This window comes from Coregonus clupeaformis, chromosome 10 (assembly GCF_020615455.1).
Source record: "Coregonus clupeaformis isolate EN_2021a chromosome 10, ASM2061545v1, whole genome shotgun sequence".
Taxonomy (NCBI): domain Eukaryota; kingdom Metazoa; phylum Chordata; class Actinopteri; order Salmoniformes; family Salmonidae; genus Coregonus; species Coregonus clupeaformis.
In genome coordinates, this window is record NC_059201.1 from 16,353,350 (window position 1) to 16,377,898 (window position 24,549).

Sequence of the window (24,549 nt, forward strand, 5' to 3'; positions counted from 1 at the left end):
TCAGCACATTCAACTATGTAAAGAAAAAAGTATTTAATAAGATTATTTCATTCATTCAGATCTAGGATGTGTTATTTTAGTGTTCCCTTTATTTTTTTGAGCAGTGTATGTATTTGAATGATACAGTAAATCACATTGTATCAATTGATCCATCATCTAGGGGCCCAGTTCACAAACAAAATGTTAGCAAGGCTCTCTCATGTTCGCAAACATTGAGGGTATTCGATTAAGCTGGCCTGGGCACACCGGTAGGCTTAGTTGGTATGGGGTGAAAAATGTATCGCATTTATTTTGGAACCGGCTGCCTCCCCGGCATGAAAAAGCAAAAAACAAAAGTAACATAGATTAAGCAGGCTGAGTAATGAGTAGGATTCTGTGTTTTCCCATGCAAAAGTGATTGCTTTTGATAAAAACGCTTTATCTGCCTTCCCAATGAAAATAATCTTGAAAATTCAAACATATGCAACTTAATATTAGGAAGTTGTCATTGTTTTGTACACTCAGTGCATCTTCAAGGTAAATCAAACTTTTCTTCACTCAACTGCTTTCTGCAACATCAGAATTTTATAAGATACATTCTCTCACAGTCTCAAACGTTAGTGTCTGAATCAGTTCAGCACACCCTAATGCTGTTTGCAGCATTTAGAACATTCACTAACATAGTTACCCCTCCTTCCCCAGAAATCCCCTAATTGTCTATTTTCTCAATGGCAGCAAGGCAATAGGAATCCCTTCATTGTACTCCCTGACCTATTCCTATCTGAGGAGGGCAAAGGGATATGGGTTATGCAAGGTTAGAGTCTGTTGACACCAGAAGGTCAGGAGGTCACAGAGATGACAGTATTCTTTCACGTTGTCCTAATCATCCAAGTCATCTGTGATTTCATCATCGTCCCCCTCTTCCTTCCGGTTGCCATTCTTCCTCCCATCGGAGTCGCTTTCCTGGGCCTGAAAGAAACAGGACAAATTCTAAATCTCTGGTGATTCTGCCACAGCAGGGCATTGGGCTGTAAAACATCTCCCTTTGCAAGCAGATTAAGCTAGGTAAGTACCTCTGTGTGATAAACAAACAGAGCAGTGTTTTAAAGGGTTACGGTACAGCAGTTTCCCAAATCCAGTCCTACCCCCAACAGCACACATTTCTGTTGTAGCCCTGGACTAGCACACCTGATTCAACTTGTCTACGAATCATCAAGCCATCAATGAGTTGAATCAGGTGAGTTTGTCTGGAACTACAACAACAAAAAAGTGTGTTGTTGGGGGTACTCGAGGACTGGACTTGGGAAACACTGCTGTACAGCATATCCCCCCATTAGTGAAGACTAGAGGGCTGTCTAACAGCAGGGCTCTGTGCTCCTGAACCTGCCTCACTGTTGTTTCATAGATCTTGCCAGTAATAATTAGCCAGGAACTGAAACAGTACACCTTATCTTAACAGCCCAGTGTTCCACACACAGCTGCCCATTTCCGTATCAGCTGCCTGTAAACCTCAATGTTACATAAGGATCCTCAACAAATCTACCTGTTCTTGGGATTACAACAGACAGAAAGCTTGCAGAAAATTAAAGGTTATAAAACGCCACAAAATAGCTTCTGTCTCTTTTCCTTATGGGAATTTAGAACATTGTGTTTTAAATCAAAGATGTAGCAAATATAAATTATTTTAGCAATTACATTTAACTCAATACAGTAGCTTTAAAAGTAGATTATGGCCAGTACCTCATCCTCTGACTGCTCCTGAGGCAGCGGGGAGCCTTCCTCCTCCTCCTCCTCCTCCTCTTCATCACTCCCCTGTGAGCGCTGAGAGAGGATCTCCTCACCCTGCAACACAAAGGCATCTGTCTGACCCCACAATGTGAGGCCACACACACATACACACACCATAGGCAAAATTGCTACGGGGGATGGGAGGACATGTCCCCCCCAATATTCAGAACAGGTCGATTCATCCCCCACAATTATTTAAAATCAATACTTTTTTATTTTTATTATTATTTTGGTTGGGGGCCCAGATAGCATATGAACACGTCATAAGCAATGACAAAATGTGTAGAATAGCAGGAACTTAGCTTTAAACTGCAAAATGTTCTCTCATCCTCATGGCAAAATGTGAAGAATAGCCTGAGATGAGCTATTAAACAGCAAATGTTTCTCTCTGCCCCATGGCAGAATATGTAGAATTGCAGGAAATTAGCTTTAAACTGCACAATTTTCTTAGCCTCATGACAAAATGTGTAAAATAGCATTATAAAACTGCAAATTCTCTCTCTGACGCATGTCAAAATGTGTTCAAATGTAGGTGCTGCCTCTACTCCGCTCAGCCTATAGACAGTCACTGTCTATTCACACCCCTTCCCCACTCATTTCAGTCAGGGGGGGGGGTGAGGGGTGGCTACCAGCCCCCCCTGAAATATGATTGGCCACCCTTGGTGCTCCCCAATTCTCATTGGGTCAGAGCGCTCTGGCTCAGATTGAAGAAAAAAAGATGGTGAGTTCTTTCTGGTTTTCCCCATTGGCTGGAATTATTTTACAGAACAGTACCAAGTCGTCTGCGTTTCTGTCATTACAAGAAAAACTTTCCGGCCTCACGAGTGGTGCATCGCAGTGTTGCGGCGTCACTACAGCCTGGGGTTCGATCCCAGGCTGTATCATTACCGTAACCGGGAGTCCCATAGGGCGGCGCACAATTGGCCCAGCGTTGTCCGGGTTAGGGGAGGGTTTTGCCAGGGGGGGGCTTTACTTTGCTCATCTTGCTCTAGCGACTCCTTGTGGCAGGCCAGGCACCTGCAGGCTGACTTCGGTCGTCAGTTGAACGGCGTTTCCTCCGACACATTGGTGCAGCTGGCTTCCGGGTTAAGTGAGCGGGTGTTAAGAAGCGCGGTTTGGCGGGTCATGTCATAAAACTCAGTCTTCATCTTTTGTGTCTTCTTAATATTTCCCTTGAAATACCTTCATTAATGACTTAGTCCCTGTAGCTCAGTTGGTAGAGCATGGCGCTTGCAACGCCAGGGTTGTGGGTTCGTTTCCCACGGGGGGCCAGTATGAAAATGTATGCACTCACTAACTGTAAGTCGCTCTGGATAAGAGCGCCTGCTAAATGACAAAAAATGTAAAATGTAAACTTATCCTTCCACTTAAATGTGTTTTCAAAGAGAGGCATATTAAGTAATATCAAACTGTGTAGAATTGCAGGAAATTTGTTTTAAAGTGTCAAAATAAATATTACTGGTAGGACCCCCCATCTACTATTTGTCCCCCCCAATATATAGACCACAATTTCACCCTTGACACACACACATGATGCCCCCCAGTGCAGCAGCCAGTACCTTGAGGTCTCTGTTCTTGAGGTTACCCAGCCAGAAGGCCTCCTGACAGTGGTTGAGGGTGAGCATGGCCTTCACTCTGTACACAAACTGCTCCAGGCTCTTCTTCAGGGCTGGCACGTGGTTGGTCAAGGTGGTGTCCTGGCGGATCTGGGAAACAACACCACAGGTCACCACACACAAATAGTACGACAAAACATGCCTTTTCATGTCACACACATCCTCATAATCAAGACTTCACTGATATATGTTGGCTAGCGTCATTCACACATATTTCATCCACACAGGTTTCTGTGGAGAGGACAGGAGCAGTGTTGGAGGCTGGGTTGTACCTTGGAGTGTCCACACATGTGGTGGAGCTGCCTGGTGCTGAGCTGGAAGGTCTTCAGCAGGCTCTGGACATCCTCCTGAGACAGAGTGGACACACAGTCACACCAAATTACACTCAACAACTGACTATTTTAAAGTTGTAGATTTTATTGTGTTGATGGATTTCTTGTCTATTTATTAGAGCTCTGCTACCCGACCCGAGCCCGACGGGCCCCAACATTATACATTGGGGTTAGGCCCTGTTCTTTCATCAATAACTAGGGTACAGGCAGGGCTCGGGTATCACTAAATTGATCACTAACATTTTAAAGCTGAGCCATTTGTTTGTGCTCTGCTGCGTAGTACAGTCATATCTGACTAAGATCATAACATGGATCATAAGTGCTTCAACCTTATCAAATATAAGACAGAAAATAATGCTCCTTGAGTTTAGAGTGATGAAAAGTAGCTAACAGCTATCTCATGTCTCTTCATTGAGCAGAGAAGCCCAAGCAGAGCCGTTGCTATGGTTACTCAGATTCAGAGCCGCCATGAGCAGAGCGAGCAGCGCGCAGGGAGCGAGTGACAGAGAGAGGAGCAGCTAATGGATTTACTAATGGAGGAAGCTATTTCTGATTTTGGGCAGGGCCTTTAATTTGGCAGAAGCAATTGGGCCTAGGTAGGGTAGGGCCTGAACGATGCGGGCATGGGTAGGGCTCAGGATTAAAATTTATGCCCGTGCAGGGCTCTAGTATTTATGACTATTATAAATGGTGTCAAATAATTCAGCATGAGCTGCTATTGACACCATGTAATGTTTCCTTATTGAATTTGAAATAAACCATTCTCTCTAGTATTTTTCCCTCAGTCTTTTGGCTTGTACCTTGTGTTTTTTAAAACTGAAATCCAACAATGGCATCCCCAGCTTCAGGAAAGACTCCAGGAAAAGACGGCCATACTAGCAACAATGACAACAACATAAAAATACAATTAATATAATTAGTTATGGAATGTGTCTGACACTGTGGCAGGCAGAGCAAATGCCAATGTACTGAGACTCACCTTCAGGCACACATTGAGCACTGGTCTGTTGTCAAACACCTGACGAGGGAAGATGAAGGAGAACACATTACTTCTAGCTTCTCAACACCCAAAGCCAGCCAGCAGAGAGCCAATCCACATGCACACACAGCCCTGCACACGCGTACACACACACACACACACACACACCAAACACACGTACACACTGGGCATGGAGCCAGCAGAGCATGACAGATGTCTTAATCTCCCTCCATCCAGAGTGTGTTGGAGAGGCAGAACACCCAGGGGAATACATGTTGACATGCTTGTCGTTTAGGGCCAGTACAATACCAGTCTCGCGATACTCGTTAGTATCTTGGCAAGGAAACAAAACAGAGCTGATTTAGGAAAACAGCCCTAATGTTGCAAACAAACAATATGTTGTCATCCAGCGTCACATGTATTTATTTTCCAAGCTATAGTACACAATATTTGACTTACGGTAGGACCAAAGAGTTTGGTCTGCTTCGTGTTTTCATTTTTGTCATGGAAAAAATATTCCAATACTGGTATTGTCCTGGCCCTATTGTCGTTTAGTGTGGGCATAGTAATTTAAACGCTATTTCCAGCCATGCATCTTCCAAAGTGAATTGAACAATCATAACACATAGTAGACATCATTTGTTTGAATAAGGGTTAACCCATTCATGACTAGCTCCCAGTGTAAACAGTCTCAGTACCTTAACCAGGTTGACCAGGATGTGGAAGTCTCTGACAGCCAGGTTCCACGTCAGCAGCTTCTCACTCTTCACCTGGACACAGCAAAGGGTTAATAATGTAACTTTATAAATCACACACAAATGCTTGCTGAATGTATGCAATCACACATAAGCGTATCATAGTCACTGCACGATGGCTACTAGCACCACCTAGCTCCACTGGCAGTTCCTCTGCTTTTGTCTGTGAATGTGCGTCCAGTTGTATAACAGTGTACCTCAGCACTGTCGCTGTTTCTGCCAGGGGGAATCTTCCTTACAGCCTTCTCCAGCTCTCCCATCATCCCCTTATAGAAGACCAGGAACGTCAGCCTAGAGAGAGAGAGGGACAAGAGAGAAAGAAAGAGGTGAACAAAGGCAGACAGGGGGTCACTGAATGCCCTCGTATGTAGAGGTCAGGAGAGATAGTGGTAGTAGTACAGTGTGTACCAGCAACTACCTGTTGAGAGTGGGCCATGTTCTAGAGCTGGCGTCTTTGGCTGCGTTGAGGAGCTCAGGGATGCCCTCTCCAGCTATCTCCTCCACCGCCTTCAGAACATCATCAGTGTGCTCCAGGTAAATACTACAGAGAAGGGGAGTGTAGAGGAGAGGAGGGAACTAAAACATCATGAACACCATTAATATTTTCATTCACCTTACAGCCACTGGGAGCATGGCAACCACAATAGCAGTAGAAGAGCTGGAACAAATGAGGTTACAAGACTGTTGGGACTCCCCTATAGAGTAAATGACCCTTTCCAGTGTCTGCAGTATACTGACATGCCATGGCCACCTTAAAGGGATACTTAACGGGATGCATCTACTTCCCCAGAGTGAGATGAACTTGTGGATACCATTTGCATGTCTCTGCGTCCAGTATTAAGGAAGTTAGAGGTAGTTTCGTAAGCCAATGTTAACAAGCGCAATGACTGGAAGTCAGTTAGCAATTGCACTAGCGCTAGTTAGCAACTTCCTCCAAACTGCATGCAGGCATAAAAATGGTATCCACGAGTTCATCTGACTCTGGGGAAGTAGGGAAAGGGCCTCATTGCCAAATTCCGAAGTATCCTTTTAATTTATTAATCTGCTCTACATGATCAGTGAATCCTTGTGAGACACACCTGAGGAGAGCTTGGAGAGTCTCGTTGTGTTTGGGTCCTTTCTCTCTGTCTCCGCTGGTAGTCACCCACTCCTGGCACAGGAACCGCCGGGCTAGGGTTACTAGAGGGAGAGACCGTTCTATGATAAGCTGATCCTCATCGAAAATAAATGCCACTTTTCAGAATATCAATAAATCTTCAGAATTCACTGGATTGTCATAGAATTGATCCTGATAAAGTCTATTTCACTGTTGCATCAATCCTATAGAAATTGATGGAGCGTGTGTGTGTCTCACCAGTCTGCTCCCTGTATGTAGCCTGGTGCCCTCCTCTCTCAGCCACAGTGCTGAGCAGCTGGGAGAGACACAGAGCTATGCTGAGGCTGGGAACCGTGCTGCGGAAGTTCAGCAGGTACTCAAAGCTGTGTCTGAAGACCATAGATAGGGGAGAACAGCTTTAGCATACTGTGTACACACACACACACACACACACACACACACTTCACCTAGAGCTGACAGGGAATGTTTCTCCACTCACTTGATGAGCTGGTCCATGGTCAGTTCAGGCCCTCCCTCTTTCAGGCGGTCAGCCAACACTCCCAGAGTCCTCTTCAGCAGGCCACGGTGCTCTGGCTGGGAGAAACCAGACCTGACAAGAGTGATTCACAAGAGCTACTGATACAACTGACAGGACTGTAGGCTACAGTACCAGATCCATAGAGATAGCCCAAGGATGGAAAAACCTGATCTTGGAGAGACAGTGTGGGCAGGCATTGTAGCAGCCTACTAACACACCTGATTCACATATGTTGAATCAGGTATGTTAGTGCCGGGCTGGAACAAAACAACACCAACCTCTCCGGGACCACAGTTGCCAAACCCAGAGTAATTGTAATTTCCTTGAAGGTGAGGATACTGTCCTGAAAGGCAGGAGTGTGCAGGTGGTGTTGTGTCCAGGTGTGACTGACCAGCTGAAGGTGGTGTGTAGAACCTGTAGGAGGAGCTGGTAGGCTGAGGACAGCAGCTGGTGCTCCTTCACATCCAGGCCTGGGGCGTCCACCACCCCCTGGTTCTCAGACAGAAGAGTCTGTACACAGCAGGAAAGACGGTCACAAAGAGGGACACTACAACAATTAGCTAAATGTGTGCCTGGCAACAAAAAAAACATGAAGCTGTGTGTGTGCACCTGGAAGTGATTGTGGCAGTTCTCCAGGTGGGTGCAGAGAGTGGGCAGCAGCTGGACACAGCAGGCAGCGATGTCCTTAGGGCTCTTCTGCTGCAAGTGGGAGAAACCCACGCTCTTGTCTGTCTTTCCCTGCAGCCAGGAGACAATATGGAAGATGAAAGAGAAGCTTATGTTATGACTCACACAACACACACAGTGTGTGTGTGTCCTACCTTGAAGAATGGGGCTCTCTTGGCAGGGGCAGCTGTCAGACTGAACTCCAGTTTGCGCCACATATCCTCCAGCAGGAAGACTAACTCTGCTGGGCCCAGCTGCACCTCCTCACGCACCTGCACAAGACCACAGCATCTCTTTACAGCACACAGAGACATTGGAGGGATTCTAGCTAGTGTCCCTGGCTTTATTTGAATGTGTATGAGACACATACAGGGTACACGGTTGGGGCCAATTTGGCGTTAACTGAGTAAATTCAGAGAATGTGATAATTGCCTAACACCTTTACTATGATTGTTCAATTCAGTAATTGAACTTCCATTCAACTCATTAATTGGCGGAGTTCAAATGGAATTAGAGCCCAACCCTGATGGTGTACGGTGTGTAGGCTCTGGGCTGGGTGGTGTCCTACCTTGCTGTGGAGCTCACTGTCCAGCAGAGAGCGGGAGAGCAGGCCACACTGTAGCACACTGAGCACCTCCATGTCCAGCTCCCTGAAGAAGGGCCGGTAGGAAACCAGACTGACCCCAGGTCTGCTGGCCTCCTGAACCTTCTCCTTCTCTGCATGGTCCTGCAGGGTAGAAGGAACACAAGAAAATATCATTTAAATTCCAGTCCTGATAAAGAGAGTATTGTGTGTAACAGTCACATCATGTGACGGAGGTGAGAGGTCAGACCTCTGTGTGGGTGTTAACCTGCTGGGTCTCCTCTGCCTCCGTGCCCTCCTCCAGCTGAGAGGTGTCTGCTGACGAGTTCTTAGCAGTGGCTTTCCTCTTCTTACCAGTACCCTCTGCAAGACAACCACCACAATAAGTGTTGAATCTCATCTCAGGAAAGAGGAATATTTTTTCTTATATTTCCCCTGGTCAGTATACAGAGGAAGGTATGTCCCTTTTAGGCCTGCTTACCTTTCTTTCCCTTCTTTGGAGCAGCAGAGGAGCTAGGCAGTGGAGCTCCGTCTGGACTCTCCCCATCAAAGTTGGCTAGAGGAGGAGCATAGCCAGGGGTTGCTGAAACACAAAAGCAGGAATGGTCAAATTAATTGAAACAAAAAAAGCAGGGATAGTCAAAATAACAGTCCATGGAATTCTCACATTTTCTAAAGCATGTAAGATTTAAACATTTTGATCAGAAAAGTGTTGATAAAATGGGGTTGACATTTTAATTTCCTGTCCATTGTGTTATAGTAGTGTTTCAGGGCAGTATAGTACCTGCCAAAGTCCGCTCCAACAGAGTCTGGAGGTAGGTGATGTTCTGAAGACGAGTTACCACCTTCATCTTCATCTCAGGATCTTTCTGACTGCAGAATGCATTCACAACCTGAAAAACACACACATACACACTAAAGGTCTGTGCGCAAAAATACACTCACATTGGCATATAAAACACAAAGAAATCATATGGACTCCACAGCAAATATACGTGTCTTGCTATAGACCAGAATTCTCATCTAAGACAGAGCTGTAGTAACCTCTCTAAACCAGTTGATGGTGTGGAAGAGCAGGCCACAGAGGAACTCTCTCTCAGGCTTGGACAGGCTCTCGGACTTCTCCACCACATCCATGTCAGTTAGGATCAGAGGGCAGCCTGCAAACAGACACCCACACACACAAACTCCCATTAGAACTGCAAGAACCAGAGCAGATCTACTACACTCCCAGCAGGCCGTGTTGAAACACAATGTGTCTGCTGCTGTGTTACTAGCCATACATGATCTACAGTGCCTGAAGTGTTCTCATTTTCAAAAAGTACTTGTACATAGTTCAGTAGACTTTTTGGCCCAGTGAGAACCAGTTGATGTGTGTTCCTGCTCCATCAGACAAAACACAGGATTCCTCCTCACCCAGTAGGGCATCTATCTCCTCCAGGTCTCCCTGATGCTGCTGCTCCTCACACAGCCTGAGCAGCCGGAAGAACGGAGACAGGCACAGAGAAGACACTCGCCTATAGTACCACACAGAACAGAGAGAAATACATTGTTTAAATGATCCACTTCAAACCATTCAATAACACTTCATAGTTTGGCAGCAACTGAAATCTATTGCTTTATCCATATGATTAAACTCTGTATGGACATTCTGCATTGTTTTGCATTAGATAATCAAATCTGTAGCCAAACTAGTGTCTGACCTCTGTGTCTTGCTTTTCCCAGTCTGGCTCCACAGCTCCCCCTTGTGTTGGAGGTCATCAGACAGTAGTCGCAGCAGGTTGATGGCGATGCCTCCCTGACTCTCCTCATCGTCCAGGTTGTACATCATACAAGCGGGGAAGGGGAAGGACCTAGGACATACAGGAGGAGGGACAGCAGAAGGTAAGTTATTACTAGGGCCTGGACCCGGTTACATGGTCAGGACAACTGGCTACACAACACACTATTTACAAAATACACATTGATGATTTCTTGAAACGTCAAGACATAACATAAGTACAGTTCTGTAATGACTTGCTGCCAGCCGTATGCAGTTGACCTATATTACCCCGACCCATTCCCTGGACAGTAGTGCACCACTCACTCACCCAGTTATATCTGGTCCAAGATCCACCACAAAGTCTTCCTGGAAGTCCTCCAGCACACTCTTCCCTATCCAGGCCTGAGTGAATACACCAGATCCACAGTGGCAGGGTTAATAGCTACCCTTTAAAATATGGCAGTGTCCCAGTGTTTAAAATCTACAATAAAGGGTCCATTTGGATGATAAAAGGTAAAGTATCTTTGAAAGAGGACCATAAAAGAGCTATAACGTGTGTCTTGAGGGTGTATGTGAGAGGCAGACCTGCACCAGAGGGTCCAGAGTGCAGGTGAGCACCAGGTTGGCTAGTTCATCATAGTAGAGAGCAGCAGCTTCAGGAGAGCTGTCACTGCACGACCGCACCAGCTCCAGCAGAGCCGTCACCTACACAGAGAGGTCAGCACACACCATCCACTTACAGGCATTCTCCCAGCACCAGGAAAGGAAAACTCTCTGAGAGACAGTGGATCAGCCCTTTATTCAGACTGTACATAGACAGTAGTCCTGCCTATACTCCTCACCTGTCTGTATGTCTCCTTGGGCAATGTGCCACCTTGAGAATCCTCAACTTTGGGCCTAGAGACAAGACTCAGATGAATACAGAATTTGAGAAATGGAAACTATATTGAGGCACTATAATTAGTCTCCCTACTGAGTGGAAAAATGAGAAGCATTGTTGGGGCTCTTTTTTCCACCAGGAGCTAACAGGATTAAGTCTGTAAGTGCAGAGTGGATGTAAGAGGGCAGCAGTTCCTACCTGCAGGCCCCCATGCTGCCCACCACCATGACAGCACCGATGATGCCGATGCGCTTGTACTTGGGCACGGTGCTGGAGAGCTGCTTACGGACCACTATGTGCATGTCATCCTGAGGAGAACAGAGACAGGGGAAACAGATGTGGATATGTGACAAAGAATGACACGGGGAGAAAGATACAAGAGAATGATATACAGATAAAAACAGTATATAGTCATGGTGGGCACCACATAACCACACCACAGAGATGGTAGGTAGGTACACAGTACAGCACTCAGTGCTGCTCCCATAGAAATTGAATAGGCCTATATATCCATGATTGCCCCACAGTGTCTGATCCCCTCACCTGGATGTGGGTGCCTTGCTGCTGCTGTCCGAAGGCCAGGCTACTGAGCAGGTGGAAGAGCCTGCGGATCTGCTGGGGAGTCAGGTTGTCCATGTAGTCCAGGATACCCTTCACACACACACACCAGGGACAGGTTAGTAACACCGACCCTGCTGAGGACAACTCTCAGTCAAATACAGAATAGATAGATGGCTTGTGATCTGCTGGAGACATGTCTTGGGGACAGTTGAGTCCTCACCTTGACGAAGACGGCGTAGAGGGCCATCTCAGAGGGTTTCTCTGTCACCAGGCCACACAGCAGCTCCAGAGCCACGTCCACCTCGCCACCCACTCCACTGCAGACATGGGTCACCAGGGAGCCCACCACCTCCTAACAGAAGACAACACAGAAAGAACCATAAGATACCATTGAACAGACTCACACAAAGAACAAGAACTGAAAACTCTTGACAATGGAAATGAGGACATGAAGCATATTTTAGCCAGCACACATACATAAAGATACAATTATACACACACGCACATACCTGCTGGCAGTAGGAGTCAAAGGCAGTGAATGAGAGTTTGTACATGTGTCCACCGATGGGCACCACACAAGGGTCAGGGGAACGCAGCAGACTCTGGGCCAGGGCCAAGATGGAGGGAAAGTAACCTCGCATCACCTGAAACACACACAGCATCAGCACCACATTAACACCTCAGTCACACAGCTCATCTTGACCTTATACTATTTATTTTCTAAAATCGGCTTCCCTTTCCTCAGCCCGTTCCATCCCTCAGCTGTATACCATAGGGCGTTCACTCACTGCTCTAGAATGTAGTGAAATACGGGTAAATTCAAGAGGGTGCTACTAAATGAATGTCTAAACGTAGTTTTCTTTGCCCTATGTCATTACGAATCACATACAATTATTAATGGATTGTTCTCTACAATATTAGAACCTTAAACACCCATGTCAGTAGAAATCCACTTTTTCAAGCTAAAAACGATGGCCAGAGCTTACCCATGATGTTGCACAACGATTTAAGTCAATAAGTCATTGTTTTAGGCAAAGTATTTTATATTTGGGCTTGAAGTGACAAATCCAAACTGCCCACTTCGTTCAAATCCGTGTGAATGCGGTGTCTTTTCCTATGATATGACATACAAATTATTTTCAGCAAACGTTTCATTTCAGGGCTGGGTTTTATTTGAATGTTACCATCCACCAGCATGGCATTGTTCATACATCAGAAACAGCTGCAAAGTTATTCCTCTTCGTGACTGAGATGAGCCAAACAGCCTTGTGTCCACCTGAACCATGGCACAAATGAATTTGCACTTATTTTTTTAGCTAGTCTGTATAAATATATATAGATATAGATATAGATATAGATATATATATATATATATATATATATATATATAACACACATACACATACACACACACACACACACACACACACACACACACACACACACACTGCATTCGGAAAGTATTCAGACCCCTTGACTTTCCACATTTTGTTACGTTACAGCCTTATTCTAAAATGGATTAAATAGTTTTTTCCCCCTCATCAATCTACACACAATACCCCATAATGACAAAACAAAAAAAGGTTTTTATAATTTTTTTTCGAATGTATAAACACTTGTAGACTGAAATATCACATTTACATAAGTATTCAGACCCTTTACTCAGTACTTTGTTGAAGCACCTTTGGCAGTGATTACAGCCTCGATTCTTCTTGGGTATGATGCTACAAGCTTGGCACACCTGTATTTGGGAAGTGTCTCCCATTCTTCTCTGCAGATCCTCTCAAGTTCTGGTCAGGTTGGATGGGGAGCGTCGCTGCACAGCTATTTTCAGGTCTCTCCAGAGATGTTCGATCAGGTTCAAGTCTGGGCTCTGGCTGGACCACTCAACGACATTCAGAGACTTGTCCCGAAGCCACTCTTGCGTTGTCTTGGCTGTGTGCTTAGGATCGTTGTCCTCTTGGAAGGTGAACCTTCGCCCCAGTCTAAGGTCCTCCTCTGTAGCAGGTTTTCATCAAGGATCTCTCTGTACTTTGCTCCGTTCATCTTTCCCTCGATCCTGACTAGTCTCCCAGTCCCTGCCACTGAAAAACATTTTTACATTTACATTTTAAGTCATTTAGCAGACGCTCTTATCCAGAGCGACTTACAGTTAGTGAATCTTTTTTTTTTTTTATACTGGCCCCCCGTGGGAATCGAACCCACAACCCTGGCGTTGCAAACGCCATGCTCTATCAACTGAGCTACATCCCTGCCGGCCATTCCCTCCCCTACCCTGGACGACGCTGGGCCAATTGTGCGCCGCCCATGAGTCTCCCGGTCGCGGCCGGCTGCGACAGAGCCTGGATTCGAACCAGGATCTCTAGTGGCACAGTTAGCACTGCGATGCAGTGCCTTAGACCACTGCGCCACTCAGGAGCTCAAGATCCCCACAGTATGATGCTGCCACCACCATGCTTCACCGTAGCGATGGTGCCAGGTTTCCTCCAGACGTGACGCTTGGCATTCAGGCCAAAGAGTTCAATTTTGGTTTCTTCAACTCCAAGTGGGTTGTCATGTGCCATTTACTGAGGAGTGGCTTCCGTCTGGCCACTCTACCATAAAGGCCTGATTGGTGGAGTGCTGCAGAGATGGTTGTCCTTCTGGAAGGTTCTCCCATCTCCACAGAGGAACTCTGGAGCTCTGTCAGAGTGACCATCGGGTTCTTGGTCACCTCCCTGACCAAGGCCCTTCTCCCCCGATTGCTCAGTTTGGCCGGGCGGCCAGCTCTAGGAAGAGTCTAGGTGGTTCCAAACTTATTCCATTTAAGAATGATAGAGGCCACTGTGTTCTTGGGGACCTTCAATGCTGTAGACATTTTTTGGTACCCTTCCCCAGATCTGTGCCTCGACACAATCCTGTCTCTGAACTCTACGGACAATTCCTTCAACCTCGTGGCTTGGTTTTTGCACTGACATGCATTGTCAACTGTGGGACGTTATAAAGACAGATGTGTGCCTTTTCAAATCATGTCCAATCAATTGAATTTACCACAGGTGGACTCCAATCAAGTTGTACAAACATCTCAAGGATGATCAATGGAAACAAGATGCACCGGAGCTCAATTTCTAGTCTCAAACCAAAGGGTCTGAATACTTATGTAAATAAGGTATCTGTTATTTATTTGTAAGAAATTTGCAAAATTTCTAAAAACCTGTTTTCACTCTGTGTGTGTGTAGCTTGATGAGGAAAAATATGTATTTAATCAATTTTAGAAAAGGGCTGTAAAGTAACAAAATGTGGAAAAAGACAAGGGGTCTGAATATTTTCCAATTGCACTGTATCTCTGACCATTTTATAAAATGGTATAATTGCGTGATATGATAGCATTTTGCAAACCCGCTCCCCCAAGATGAATGGTTTTGACCACTAAAGTTTTGCTTAACTACACGTTAGCTAGAAACCACAAGTGTCTATCAAGATAATGAAAAGGCACCCGCGAAAGAAAATTCAAGGAACTTATAGTTACATGTAAATTTGCGGGGTGCATGACCATGAGCAAAGTCATTGTAGCCTATCATTTAATTTCCCCTGTGAGAACCATGAGCACAGGCTGACTTGGCTTTGCTGTACCACAGCCGAAGCCTGCCAGCAGCCTAACGTTACCTACTAAAGGTTGCATTGTGTCCATTACAATGTAGGAAAACACATATTAGCCCTCTTTCAAATGTTATCCATATTAACGGAGCTTCATCTTATTCTTTCTAACAATTTCTATGGTGGATTGGCGGCCGCAATTTATGAAAGATGCCAAAAATGTGGAGATAAAACAGTTGGCCAAGTCAAAGATAGGCCAGTGGTTTCCATCTGTGGCAAAGTTTTCACCTGCTCGTCGAAGTATGTGGACACCTGCTTGTAGAATATCTCATTCCTAAATCATGGGCATTAATGTGGAGTTAGTCCCCCCCTTTGCTGCTATAACAGCCTCCACTCTACTGGGAAGGCTTGCTTCCATTCAGCCACAAGAGCATTAGTGAGGTCGGGCACTGATGTTGGGCGATTAGGCCTGGCTCGCAGTCGGCGATCCAATTCATCCCAAAGGTGTTCGATGGGGTTGAGATCGGGGCTCTGTGCAGGCCAGTCAGGTTTCTCCACACTGATCTCAACAAACCATTTCTGTATGGACCTCGCTTTGTGCACGGGGGAATTGTCATGCTAAAATAGGAATGGGCCTTCCCCAAACTGTTGCCACAAAGTTGGAAGCATAGCATCTAGAAAGTCATTGTATGCTGTAGCGTTAAGATTTCCCTTCACTGGAACTAAAAACCTAAACCGAACCATGATAACCAGCCCCATACAAGTATTCCTCCTCCACCAAACTTTACAGTTGGCACTATGCATTGGGGCAGGTAGCGTTCTCCTGGCATACGCCAAACCCAGATTCGTCAGTCAGACTGCCAGATGGTCAAGCGTGATTCATCACTCCAGAGAATGCGTTTCCACTGCTCCAGAGTCCAATGGCGGCGAGCTTTACACCACTCCAGCCGACACTTGTCATTGCCCATGGTGATCTTAGGCTTGTGTGCGGCTGCTCGGCCATGGAAACCCATTTCATGAAGCTCACGACTAACAGTTCTTGTGCTGACGTTGCTTCCTGAGGCAGTTTGGAACTCGGTAGTGAGTGTTGCAACCGAGGACAGAATATTTTTACACGCTTCAGCACTCGCCGGTCCCGTTCTGTGAGCTCATGTGGCCTACCACTTCGCAGCTGAGCCGTTGTCGTCCTAGACGTTTCCATTTCACAATATCAGCACTTACAGTTGACTGGGGCAGCTCTAGCAGGGCAGAAATTTGACAAACTGACTTGTTGGAAAGATGGCATCCTATGACGGTGCCATGTTGAAAGTCACTGAGCTCTTCAGTAAGGCCATTCTACTGCCAATGTTTATCTATGGAGATTGCATGACCACACCGGTCAGCAACGGGTGTGGCTGAAATAGCCAAATCCACTAATTTGAAGGGGTGTCCACATACTTTTGTGTGTATGTTATATATACACATATACACACACACACACACAGTACCAGTCAAATGATTGGACACACCTACCCATTCAAGTGTTTTTCTTTGTTTTTACTATTTTCAACATCAATGAAATAACGTATATATCTATGAAATAACGTATATGGAATCATGTAGTACCCAAAAAAGTGTTAAACAAATCAAAATATATTTTAGATTCTACAAAGTAGCCACCCTTTGCCTTAATGACAGCTTTGCGGTAGCCAGTGTCACCAGCAAAGTACCCCCACACCATCACACCTCCTCCTCCATGCTTCACGGTGGGAGCTAAGCATGCAGAGATCATCCGTTCACCTACTCTGCGTCTCACAAAGACACGGCGGTTGGAACCAAAAATGTTCTATTTGGACTCATCAGACCAAAGGACTGATTTACCCCGGTCTAATGCCCATTGCTGGTGTTTCTTGGCTCAAGCAAGTATCTTCTTATTATTGATGTCCTTTAGTAGTGGTTTCTTTGCAGCAATTCGACCGTGAAGGCCGGATTCACGCAGTCTCCTCTGAACAGTTGATGTTGAGATGTGTCTGTTACTCTGTGAAGCATTTATTTGGGCTGCAATTTCTGAGGCTGGTAACTCTAATGAAGTTATCCTCTGCAGCAGAGGTAACTCTGGGTCTTCCTTTCCTGTGGCGGTCCTCATGAGAGCCAGATTCATCATAGCACTTGATGGTTTTTGCGACTGCACTTGAAGAAACTATCAAAGTTCTTGAAATTTCCCGGATTGACTGACCTTCGTGTCTTAAAGTAATGATGGACTGTCATTTCTCTTTACTTATTTGAGCTGTTCTTGCCATAATATGACAACACAACTGCTCAAACGCATTAAGAAGGAAAGAAATTCCACAAATTAACTTTTAAGAAGGCACACCTGTTAATTGAAATGCATTCCAGGTGACTACCTCATGAAGCTGGATGAGAGAATGCCAAGAGTGTGCAAAGCTGTCATCAAGGCAAAGGGTGGCTATTTGAAGAATCTCAAATATAAAATACACTGCTCAAAAAAATAAAGGGAACACTTAAACAACACAATGTAACTCCAAGTCAATCACACTTCTGTGAAATCAAACTGTCCACTTAGGAAGCAACACTGATTGACAATAAATTTCACATGCTGTTGTGCAAATGGAATAGACAACAGGTGGAAATTATAGGCAATTAGCAAGACACCCCCAATAAAGGACTGGTTTTGCAGGTGGTGACCACAGACCACTTCTCAGTTCCTATGCTTCCTGGCTGATGTTTTGGTCACTTTTGAATGCTGCCGGTGCTTTCACTCTAGTGGTAGCATGAGACGGAGTCTACAACCCACACAAGTGGCTCAGGTAGTGCAGCTCATCCAGGATGGCACATCAATGCGAGCTGTGGCAAGAAGGTTTGCTGTGTCTGTCAGCGTAGTGTCCAGAGCATGGAGGCGCTACTAGGAGACAGGCCAGTACATCAGGAGACGTGGAGGAGGCCGTAGGAGGGCAACAACCCAGCAGCAGGACTGCTACCTCCGCCTTTGTGCAAGGAGGAGCAGGAGAAGCACTGCCAGAGCCCTGCAAAATGACCTCCAGCAGGCCACAAATGTGCATGTGTCTGCTCAAACGGTCAGAAACAGACTCCATGAGGGTGGTATGAGGGCCCGACGTCCACAGGTGGGGGTTGTGCTTACAGCCCAACACTGTGCAGGACGTTTGGCATTTGCCAGAGAACACCAAGCTTGGCAAATTCGCCACTGGCGCCCTGTGCTCTTCACAGATGAAAGCAGGTTCACACAGCACGTGACAGACGTGACAGAGTCTGGAGACGCCGTGGAGAACGTTCTGCTGCCTGCAACCGGTTTGACCGGTTTGGCGGTGGGTCAGTCATGGTGTGGGGTGGCATTTCTTTGGGGGGCGCACAGCCCTCCATGTGCTCGCCAGAGGTAACCTGACTGCCATTAGGTACCGAGATGAGATCCTCAGACCCCTTGTGAGACCATATGCTGGTGCGGTTGGCCCTGGGTTCCTCCTAATGCAAGACAATGCTAGACCTCATGTGGCTGGAGTGTGTCAGCAGTTCCTGCAAGAGGAAGGCATTGATGCTATGGACCGCCCGTTCCCCAGACCTGAATCCAATTGAGCACATCTGGGACATCATGTCTCGCTCCATCCACCAACACCACGTTGCACCACAGACTGTCCAGGAGTTGACGGATGCTTTAGTCCAGGTCTGGGAGGAGATCCCTCAGGAGACCATCCGCCACCTCATCAGGAGCATACCCAGGCGTTGTAGGGAGGTCACACAGGCACGTGGAGGCCACACACACTACTGAGCCTCATTTTGACTTGTTTTAAGGACATTACATCAAAGTTGGATCAGCCTGTAGTGTGGTTTTCCACTTTAATTTTGAGGGTGACTCCAAATCCAGACCTCCATGGGTTGATAAATTTGATTTCCATTGATAATTTTTGTGTGATTTTGTTGTCAGCACATTCAACTATGTAAAGAAAAAAGTATTTAATAAGATTATTTCATTCATTCAGATCTAGGATGTGTTATTTTAGTGTTCCCTTTATTTTTTTGAGCAGTGTATATATTAGGCCCAATTTTATTTAGTATTCTATGGATTTCATTTAGAAAAAGCCCATGTTATCACACTGGAACCTATAGCCACTAGCTTGTCAGTTGACGTTCAGAGTTAGCGCCGTTCTGCCCACGGACGGAGTTCTATTGAGCAGCGACAATAGGAACAAGAATGGAGCCAAGGACAAGCTTCACTTAGAGACAGACAGGACTACTGTAACAGGACTTTCCCACCTGTGCGTAGCCCCTGAAGGTTTTCTGTAGCAAAGCCTCCTGGATCTGTCCTGCTCTCACTTTGACCTTCAGCACCCTCTCAGCCCCACGCCGGCTGTGGTTGGCATTGGTGGAGTGCAGGATGAACAGCACCAGCAGGTCAATGACCTGACCGACAGACACACAAATACGTGCGCGCGCACACACACACACACACACAGGATCAACAAGTAATCTGCCAAGTACCAGCCCATATGAAATTGTAGGCATAGAGAGAAGAGGAGAATCAGAGAAAGATGTATCAGACTTACCTTGTGATCCTCTGCAGTGTCTACATTCTCTATGGCCTGCAGAACAACACAGGGAGAGTCACATGGTGAAATAGTTACTGGCTGTTGATATACAACTGTAGCGTTACCTATTCTCCCTACCTTAAGCCAGGCCTCAGAGATGGTCTTCTGGAAGCGCACTGCAGACTTAATGCCATCCAACACCAAGGCAACACTGTCCTGGCTGCTGCTGGATGCTGAGGTGTTGGAGGACCTGGTGGAAAAATTTGACCAGAAACTAATACAAGTGGCCTTGCCATTTAGAATAATTTTAAATGTAAAATCCCACTAAAGGTAGTGTTATGTGGATTGATAACAGTATGCACTGGTGCTCTGCGGTGATGGGAGTGTGTTGGTGTTTAAGTGTGTTGGAGCAAAGTGTCTCACTCGGTTGTCCCCTTGTTCTTCATGCGGCTCTGAGAAGCCTGCAGCACCAGAGGGAAAACACACAGCTCCAGCTCCAGCTTCTTCCGAAGGTCACACACCACCTGATACCCCACAGAGAACCCGGCACCACTCAGTGAGACCAATACACATCATCATCACTGCAGATTGTGGTCTGTAATGGGGAAACATTTTGTGTGGTGGTCATATAGAAACTATTTGTGAGGCACTTTTCATTTGTTCTTGTTATTAGAAAGAGATGTGCAAGACTACATGCAGTGACACCACTGTGTGTGACCTCTGACCTCTAGGGCGTCTGAGGAAGAGATGGAGTGCAGAATGAACTTCACCACCACAGGCAGGTCCTCCAGCTGGACAGCAGATAGGGTGGCCATGACAGCCACACGCACCTGACACACAGGACCACAGAGACACCAGACGTTTTAGGACAAGTGTACATTATGGGGTGTGCAATATTGTCTGTATCGTTGTAATGTATTGATTTTTAGTACAACGTTGTGGTAAAGGAGCAGTTTGTAGATGCAAAACAAATGTGTATGTGTAAATAGAAAATGACTGTCTCATCTAAGTAAGAACCACACTCATAGACTATAGTTACTCTAAAAGGCAGCTATTAGTCAACGAGCCACTTGATGTAATTTCCTCAGGATAAATGTAAGTACATAGGCAATCAGTCAATAGCATAATTGTTTCAGGGACAAATGATGTCAGTGTCGGTGAGTGAAATACACCTTTGCGTAAATAAGCCCTGAGCTGTGAACACATCATGAATCATTGAACAGATCCAACACAGTGTATTTCTACTCTTATTGACTCCCCAATGAGAGCTTTAGCCAGAAACAACAATAAATGGACTACAGACCATGTGTGTGTTTGTGTGTGGGGGGCTACCTCAGCCAACAGAGTGGAGCTCAGATTCAAGCTTGAGAAGGCATCCAGGATTGGCACAGTCAGCTGAGTGTTTTCCTGGAGTAAGGAGCTAAAGAGGAAAGGAGAGAGAATAGGGGGGAGAAACAGCAGATAGTCCCAGTGATGTGAACATCTTATCATGACATCACATATCACAACACACAACACTAGACTGCCTCTAACAGGGCTCCACCCACTTTAGCTCCCTGGCAATGTCACTGTGCTGGGAGTCCTCCAGGATCTCTGGCAGACTGGTGATGATGTCACGCTGTATCTCAACCGGCGCCACGGAAACCAGCTGCATCAGCTTACCTGCTAACTCCTATAGTGACAGGGTACAATTAGGTCAGAAGGAAGTCAGTCAGGCCCTGCTACTTAGTGGGAATATACAGGTGGAATAAGTGTAGAGTATAGGTTAGATCTGCTGTCATAGTAATATGAGTACCTTGCTGTCTATGACTCTGTCTAACCACTTGAGCTGGTTGACAATAACACGAGGGATATTGAGGCCATCCTCTCCAGCACTACAGGGAATAGAAAGGCAAATGTAAAGGGTAATTTGGTTAGAGTACAAGAAAATCTATATAGTCAACTTGTATGTGTATGGCAACAAACAAAATGTTTAAAAAAAAAAAGCCCTTACCCATCAAACATGAACTCGGGAAGCTTCTCAAACAAAGTGTTGATTACCAAAGTCTACAACAAAAAGAAAAGAACGTGGGTTTCAGGTTCCATTTGAAATTGTGGTTACATTCACAGTTCACACCTAGTGGCCAATGACAAGGAAAGACATCACAGTTCAGACACTACTCAGGCCAATGTGTTCTTGCATAGAGAGAGGCTGTCATACCTGCAGCATCTCGATCCCCAGCAGCATGCGCAGCAGACTCTCCTGAAATGAGCTGACAGAGCTGGACCACAGACAGGACACAAAGTGACACAGGTGTCGAATCATAATGACATTTATGTTTCCATGTAACAATTTGAAAATTCTATACTGCCACTGAGCAAAGGTTTATTAGAATGTGATGGCCCCCACTGAGAGAGCCAGGTACCCTGCTATCCTTAGGGCTGTGTGATGTGTGGGGTTACCTTGAGTACCCATCGGCCAGGCGTGGTACACAGGGGAGGAGACAGTTCCTGAACCTCTCAGGATCCTCAATGTGAGACTCCAGTCCTGTGATGAACTCCTGCACAATCTGTTGGCCATCAAGGTTAGAAAATCAGGCACGTTTTATAGCCTTTACAATTTTGAGTGTGGACTGTCGACTCTCGTCTCTAACATGAAGATAACATACCCACAGGAAAGTATTATTAAACCAACTTCAAAACGCAGTCTCAGTTTGTGGTTATCACAATTTGTTTGCTCATCACCTAAGGCACACGCACAAAACGGAAGTACATGCACACAATGCATGCAGAATAACCGAAGTCTTGCAGGTGTTTACATGGTTTTGCGCATGTGCCAGGTGATAGAAATCGCAATGACAGTACCAGCGTTTTGAAAAGTCGGGTTAATAATAGTTTCTTGTGGATATTTCTTCTCAAATTTCAACCCGAATAAGGACCAACCAGACAACTGATAGAGTACGTTCAAATGAAATGTTATTCAACATTCTGGCTTGTTGAGCTCATGAAGGGACATGTTCCAAACAAATGTATGGCATTAATCTCAGTGTAACCATGGCGGTATCACAGTCTGCTTTATTAGGCAACACGCTTTATAGAACGTGCAATACCAAAGACAGTATTTGAAACATTATACTCACACCGGGGTATCTGGGACTCTTTTTCAGTCGTTGCTGCAGTCTCTTTTGGAAAACCACTTGGTCCACAGCTTACAAAGCAATACAATTATGCATTATCCAACAATTTCCAGTTTAAAACAATAGTCAGTCAATATGTTTATGAGTGACTGTTGAGGGTGTGTGTCTTGCTTACCAATCTCATTGGATGTACTGCCCTGACTCAAGATAACACCAGCCTCGTGCAGAAATTGGCCAAAGACAGAGTCAATATGGGTGCCCTCCTGAGCCATGGTCTTGGACTGACGGCCAGTGGTCCTACTCTTCTTGGACTCTGAATGAGGGAGGGGATAGAGCCCTAATGAATTGACCCACAGTGCATGTAGCTAGCTAGTTAGTGCATTGGACTCATGGCACGAGACAGACAAAGTCGTAAACAGACTCAGTCTGGTGGTTTGGTTTGTTTGGGAGCCTTACTTGACACATCTGGTGGTGCAGCACTTTCGCTTTTGTCCACAGAGGGGCGTCTCTTCTTTCGCATCATAGTCTGTAAAATGTTACCGGATAGAACAATGAGAAAGATATTTCACCGAATGTATAAATGTGAAGCATCTGCTTGGCGTTTCTCCTCACTACCAAATATGGTAGTGAGAGGAAGCCCACTGGCTGGCATTGGAAGAAGATGGAACGAGATGGATTTTGGCCGACATTCTGCAAATTTTCTCATCAATTAAACATTTGATCTCAATACAGTTTTTTGTTCCCAAAACTAGAATCTGTTATGAACAGAGTAGACTAAGTTTTGTAGACTTTACCCTTTGCAAACGTTTATAAAAATCGCGTTGTTTAGGAGTGCAAAGGAGAATTTAGTTACTGCACACGCGTACTTCAAAGAGGAGGCGTTCCCTAATGGAAATATGCAGATGTGTGCTACAACGCGCCAATAGGATCTTGCTAGCTCGTGGTTGGCTCTGCCCACCTCCTTGCTTGTTCTGCCCACTATGACTAATTTGTTTCCATTGGAAACGACAGGCTATGGTCTATCTTGGTTTAGTTATAAAACATATTTGATGTTACTGTATGAGACATGGCGTGGTCACGTCACAGGGCAATTGTTTGTTTGATTGTAGCTTGCTAACATTACCTGTTCACAGAGGCTGAAAGAAACTGGATGATGATATGACGCTGAAATGCATGGTTAACAGGCCATTTTACAGCCTGCAATGTTACTGGCACAAGTTGCCCTCGAAGGTAGCTAGCTTAATAACATTGTTAGGTTGAGAAATTGGCTAGGTGGTTACTCCTACTTACGTTAACTCTCTAACTTGCAATATTGTTAGAGTGGATTGTCACGGAAGCGAGGTCTGCATCAAGTACTTTATTTTACTTAGCTAGGAAGAATAGCAAAGAATGAAACTTACTGTAAGAACTGGTGAGAGCAACTGTTGTCAAACTACAGGACAGGATTCCCGCGCGTCTTTTACAATGAGGGACCTTCTATAAAGTCCAGACAGTGGCGATCGCAAAACCTGTGAAACGCATGGCTGCGACTTGATTTAGACGCTCAGGGGGTGTCATCATTTGTATCGTCTTATATTCTTCATGAACATTGTTATTTGTTCTGGATAAAGCATGCTTATGCGATTTTAATTATACAACATATACCAAAAAATGTAAACTGTCCCTAAAATGTTCAGGAAGTACCTCCCATTTCCCTGTTGAGGACCTTGGCCGTATTGATTCAGTACGCCGATTCTGTTGCAAAACGTTTCTAAAACAGAAACAAACTGAACGAAACGAGGAGG

General features: G+C 45.5%; 1 protein-coding gene across 3 annotated transcripts; it reads right to left on the minus strand.

Annotated features, from left to right (window-relative positions):
* Positions 1 to 432: 432 nt before the first annotated feature.
* On the minus strand, positions 433 to 24,404 carry fancd2 (FA complementation group D2). Of its 3 annotated transcripts, none has more exons than XM_041888184.2 (44): positions 24,166 to 24,404; positions 23,222 to 23,291; positions 22,941 to 23,078; positions 22,769 to 22,836; positions 22,092 to 22,198; positions 21,850 to 21,910; positions 21,643 to 21,695; positions 21,445 to 21,523; positions 21,197 to 21,321; positions 20,982 to 21,069; positions 20,375 to 20,479; positions 20,073 to 20,173; positions 19,788 to 19,899; positions 19,668 to 19,703; positions 19,378 to 19,524; positions 12,045 to 12,179; positions 11,756 to 11,887; positions 11,518 to 11,625; positions 11,173 to 11,282; positions 10,937 to 10,991; positions 10,680 to 10,799; positions 10,423 to 10,496; positions 10,036 to 10,185; positions 9,749 to 9,849; positions 9,377 to 9,492; positions 9,117 to 9,225; positions 8,814 to 8,915; positions 8,601 to 8,695; positions 8,318 to 8,476; positions 7,905 to 8,021; positions 7,693 to 7,821; positions 7,475 to 7,593; positions 7,045 to 7,155; positions 6,804 to 6,934; positions 6,529 to 6,628; positions 5,868 to 5,990; positions 5,647 to 5,740; positions 5,393 to 5,464; positions 4,695 to 4,733; positions 4,516 to 4,590; positions 3,656 to 3,730; positions 3,327 to 3,473; positions 1,720 to 1,821; positions 433 to 948 (listed from the first exon to the last, which is right to left on the minus strand). In XM_041888184.2, the coding sequence occupies exons 2-44, from the start codon at positions 23,286 to 23,288 to the stop codon at positions 859 to 861; spliced, it is 4,377 nt and encodes a 1,458-aa protein (XP_041744118.2). In that variant the 5' UTR covers positions 23,289 to 23,291; positions 24,166 to 24,404; the 3' UTR covers positions 433 to 858. The 3 variants fall into 3 exon arrangements, with proteins under 3 accessions (XP_041744118.2, XP_045078797.1, XP_045078798.1); XM_045222862.1 differs by having other exon boundaries at positions 8,583 to 8,695; XM_045222863.1 differs by lacking the exon at positions 24,166 to 24,404 and adding an exon at positions 24,056 to 24,151 and having other exon boundaries at positions 8,583 to 8,695.
* Positions 24,405 to 24,549: the final 145 nt, after the last annotated feature.

Excerpts from the sequence above, each read along its gene's own strand:
- fancd2 (XM_045222862.1), bottom strand. The coding sequence starts at position 23,288 with ATGATGCGAAAGAAGAGACGCCCCTCTGTGGACAAAAGCGAAAGTGCT. Across the intron at positions 11,626-11,755 it reads TCTACGCCGTCTTCGTCAAG|GGTATCCTGGACTACATGGA; the intron begins GTGAGGACTCAA and ends GTGTGTGTGAAG. Across the intron at positions 7,594-7,692 it reads ACTGCCACAATCACTTCCAG|ACTCTTCTGTCTGAGAACCA; the intron begins GTGCACACACAC and ends TGCTGTGTACAG.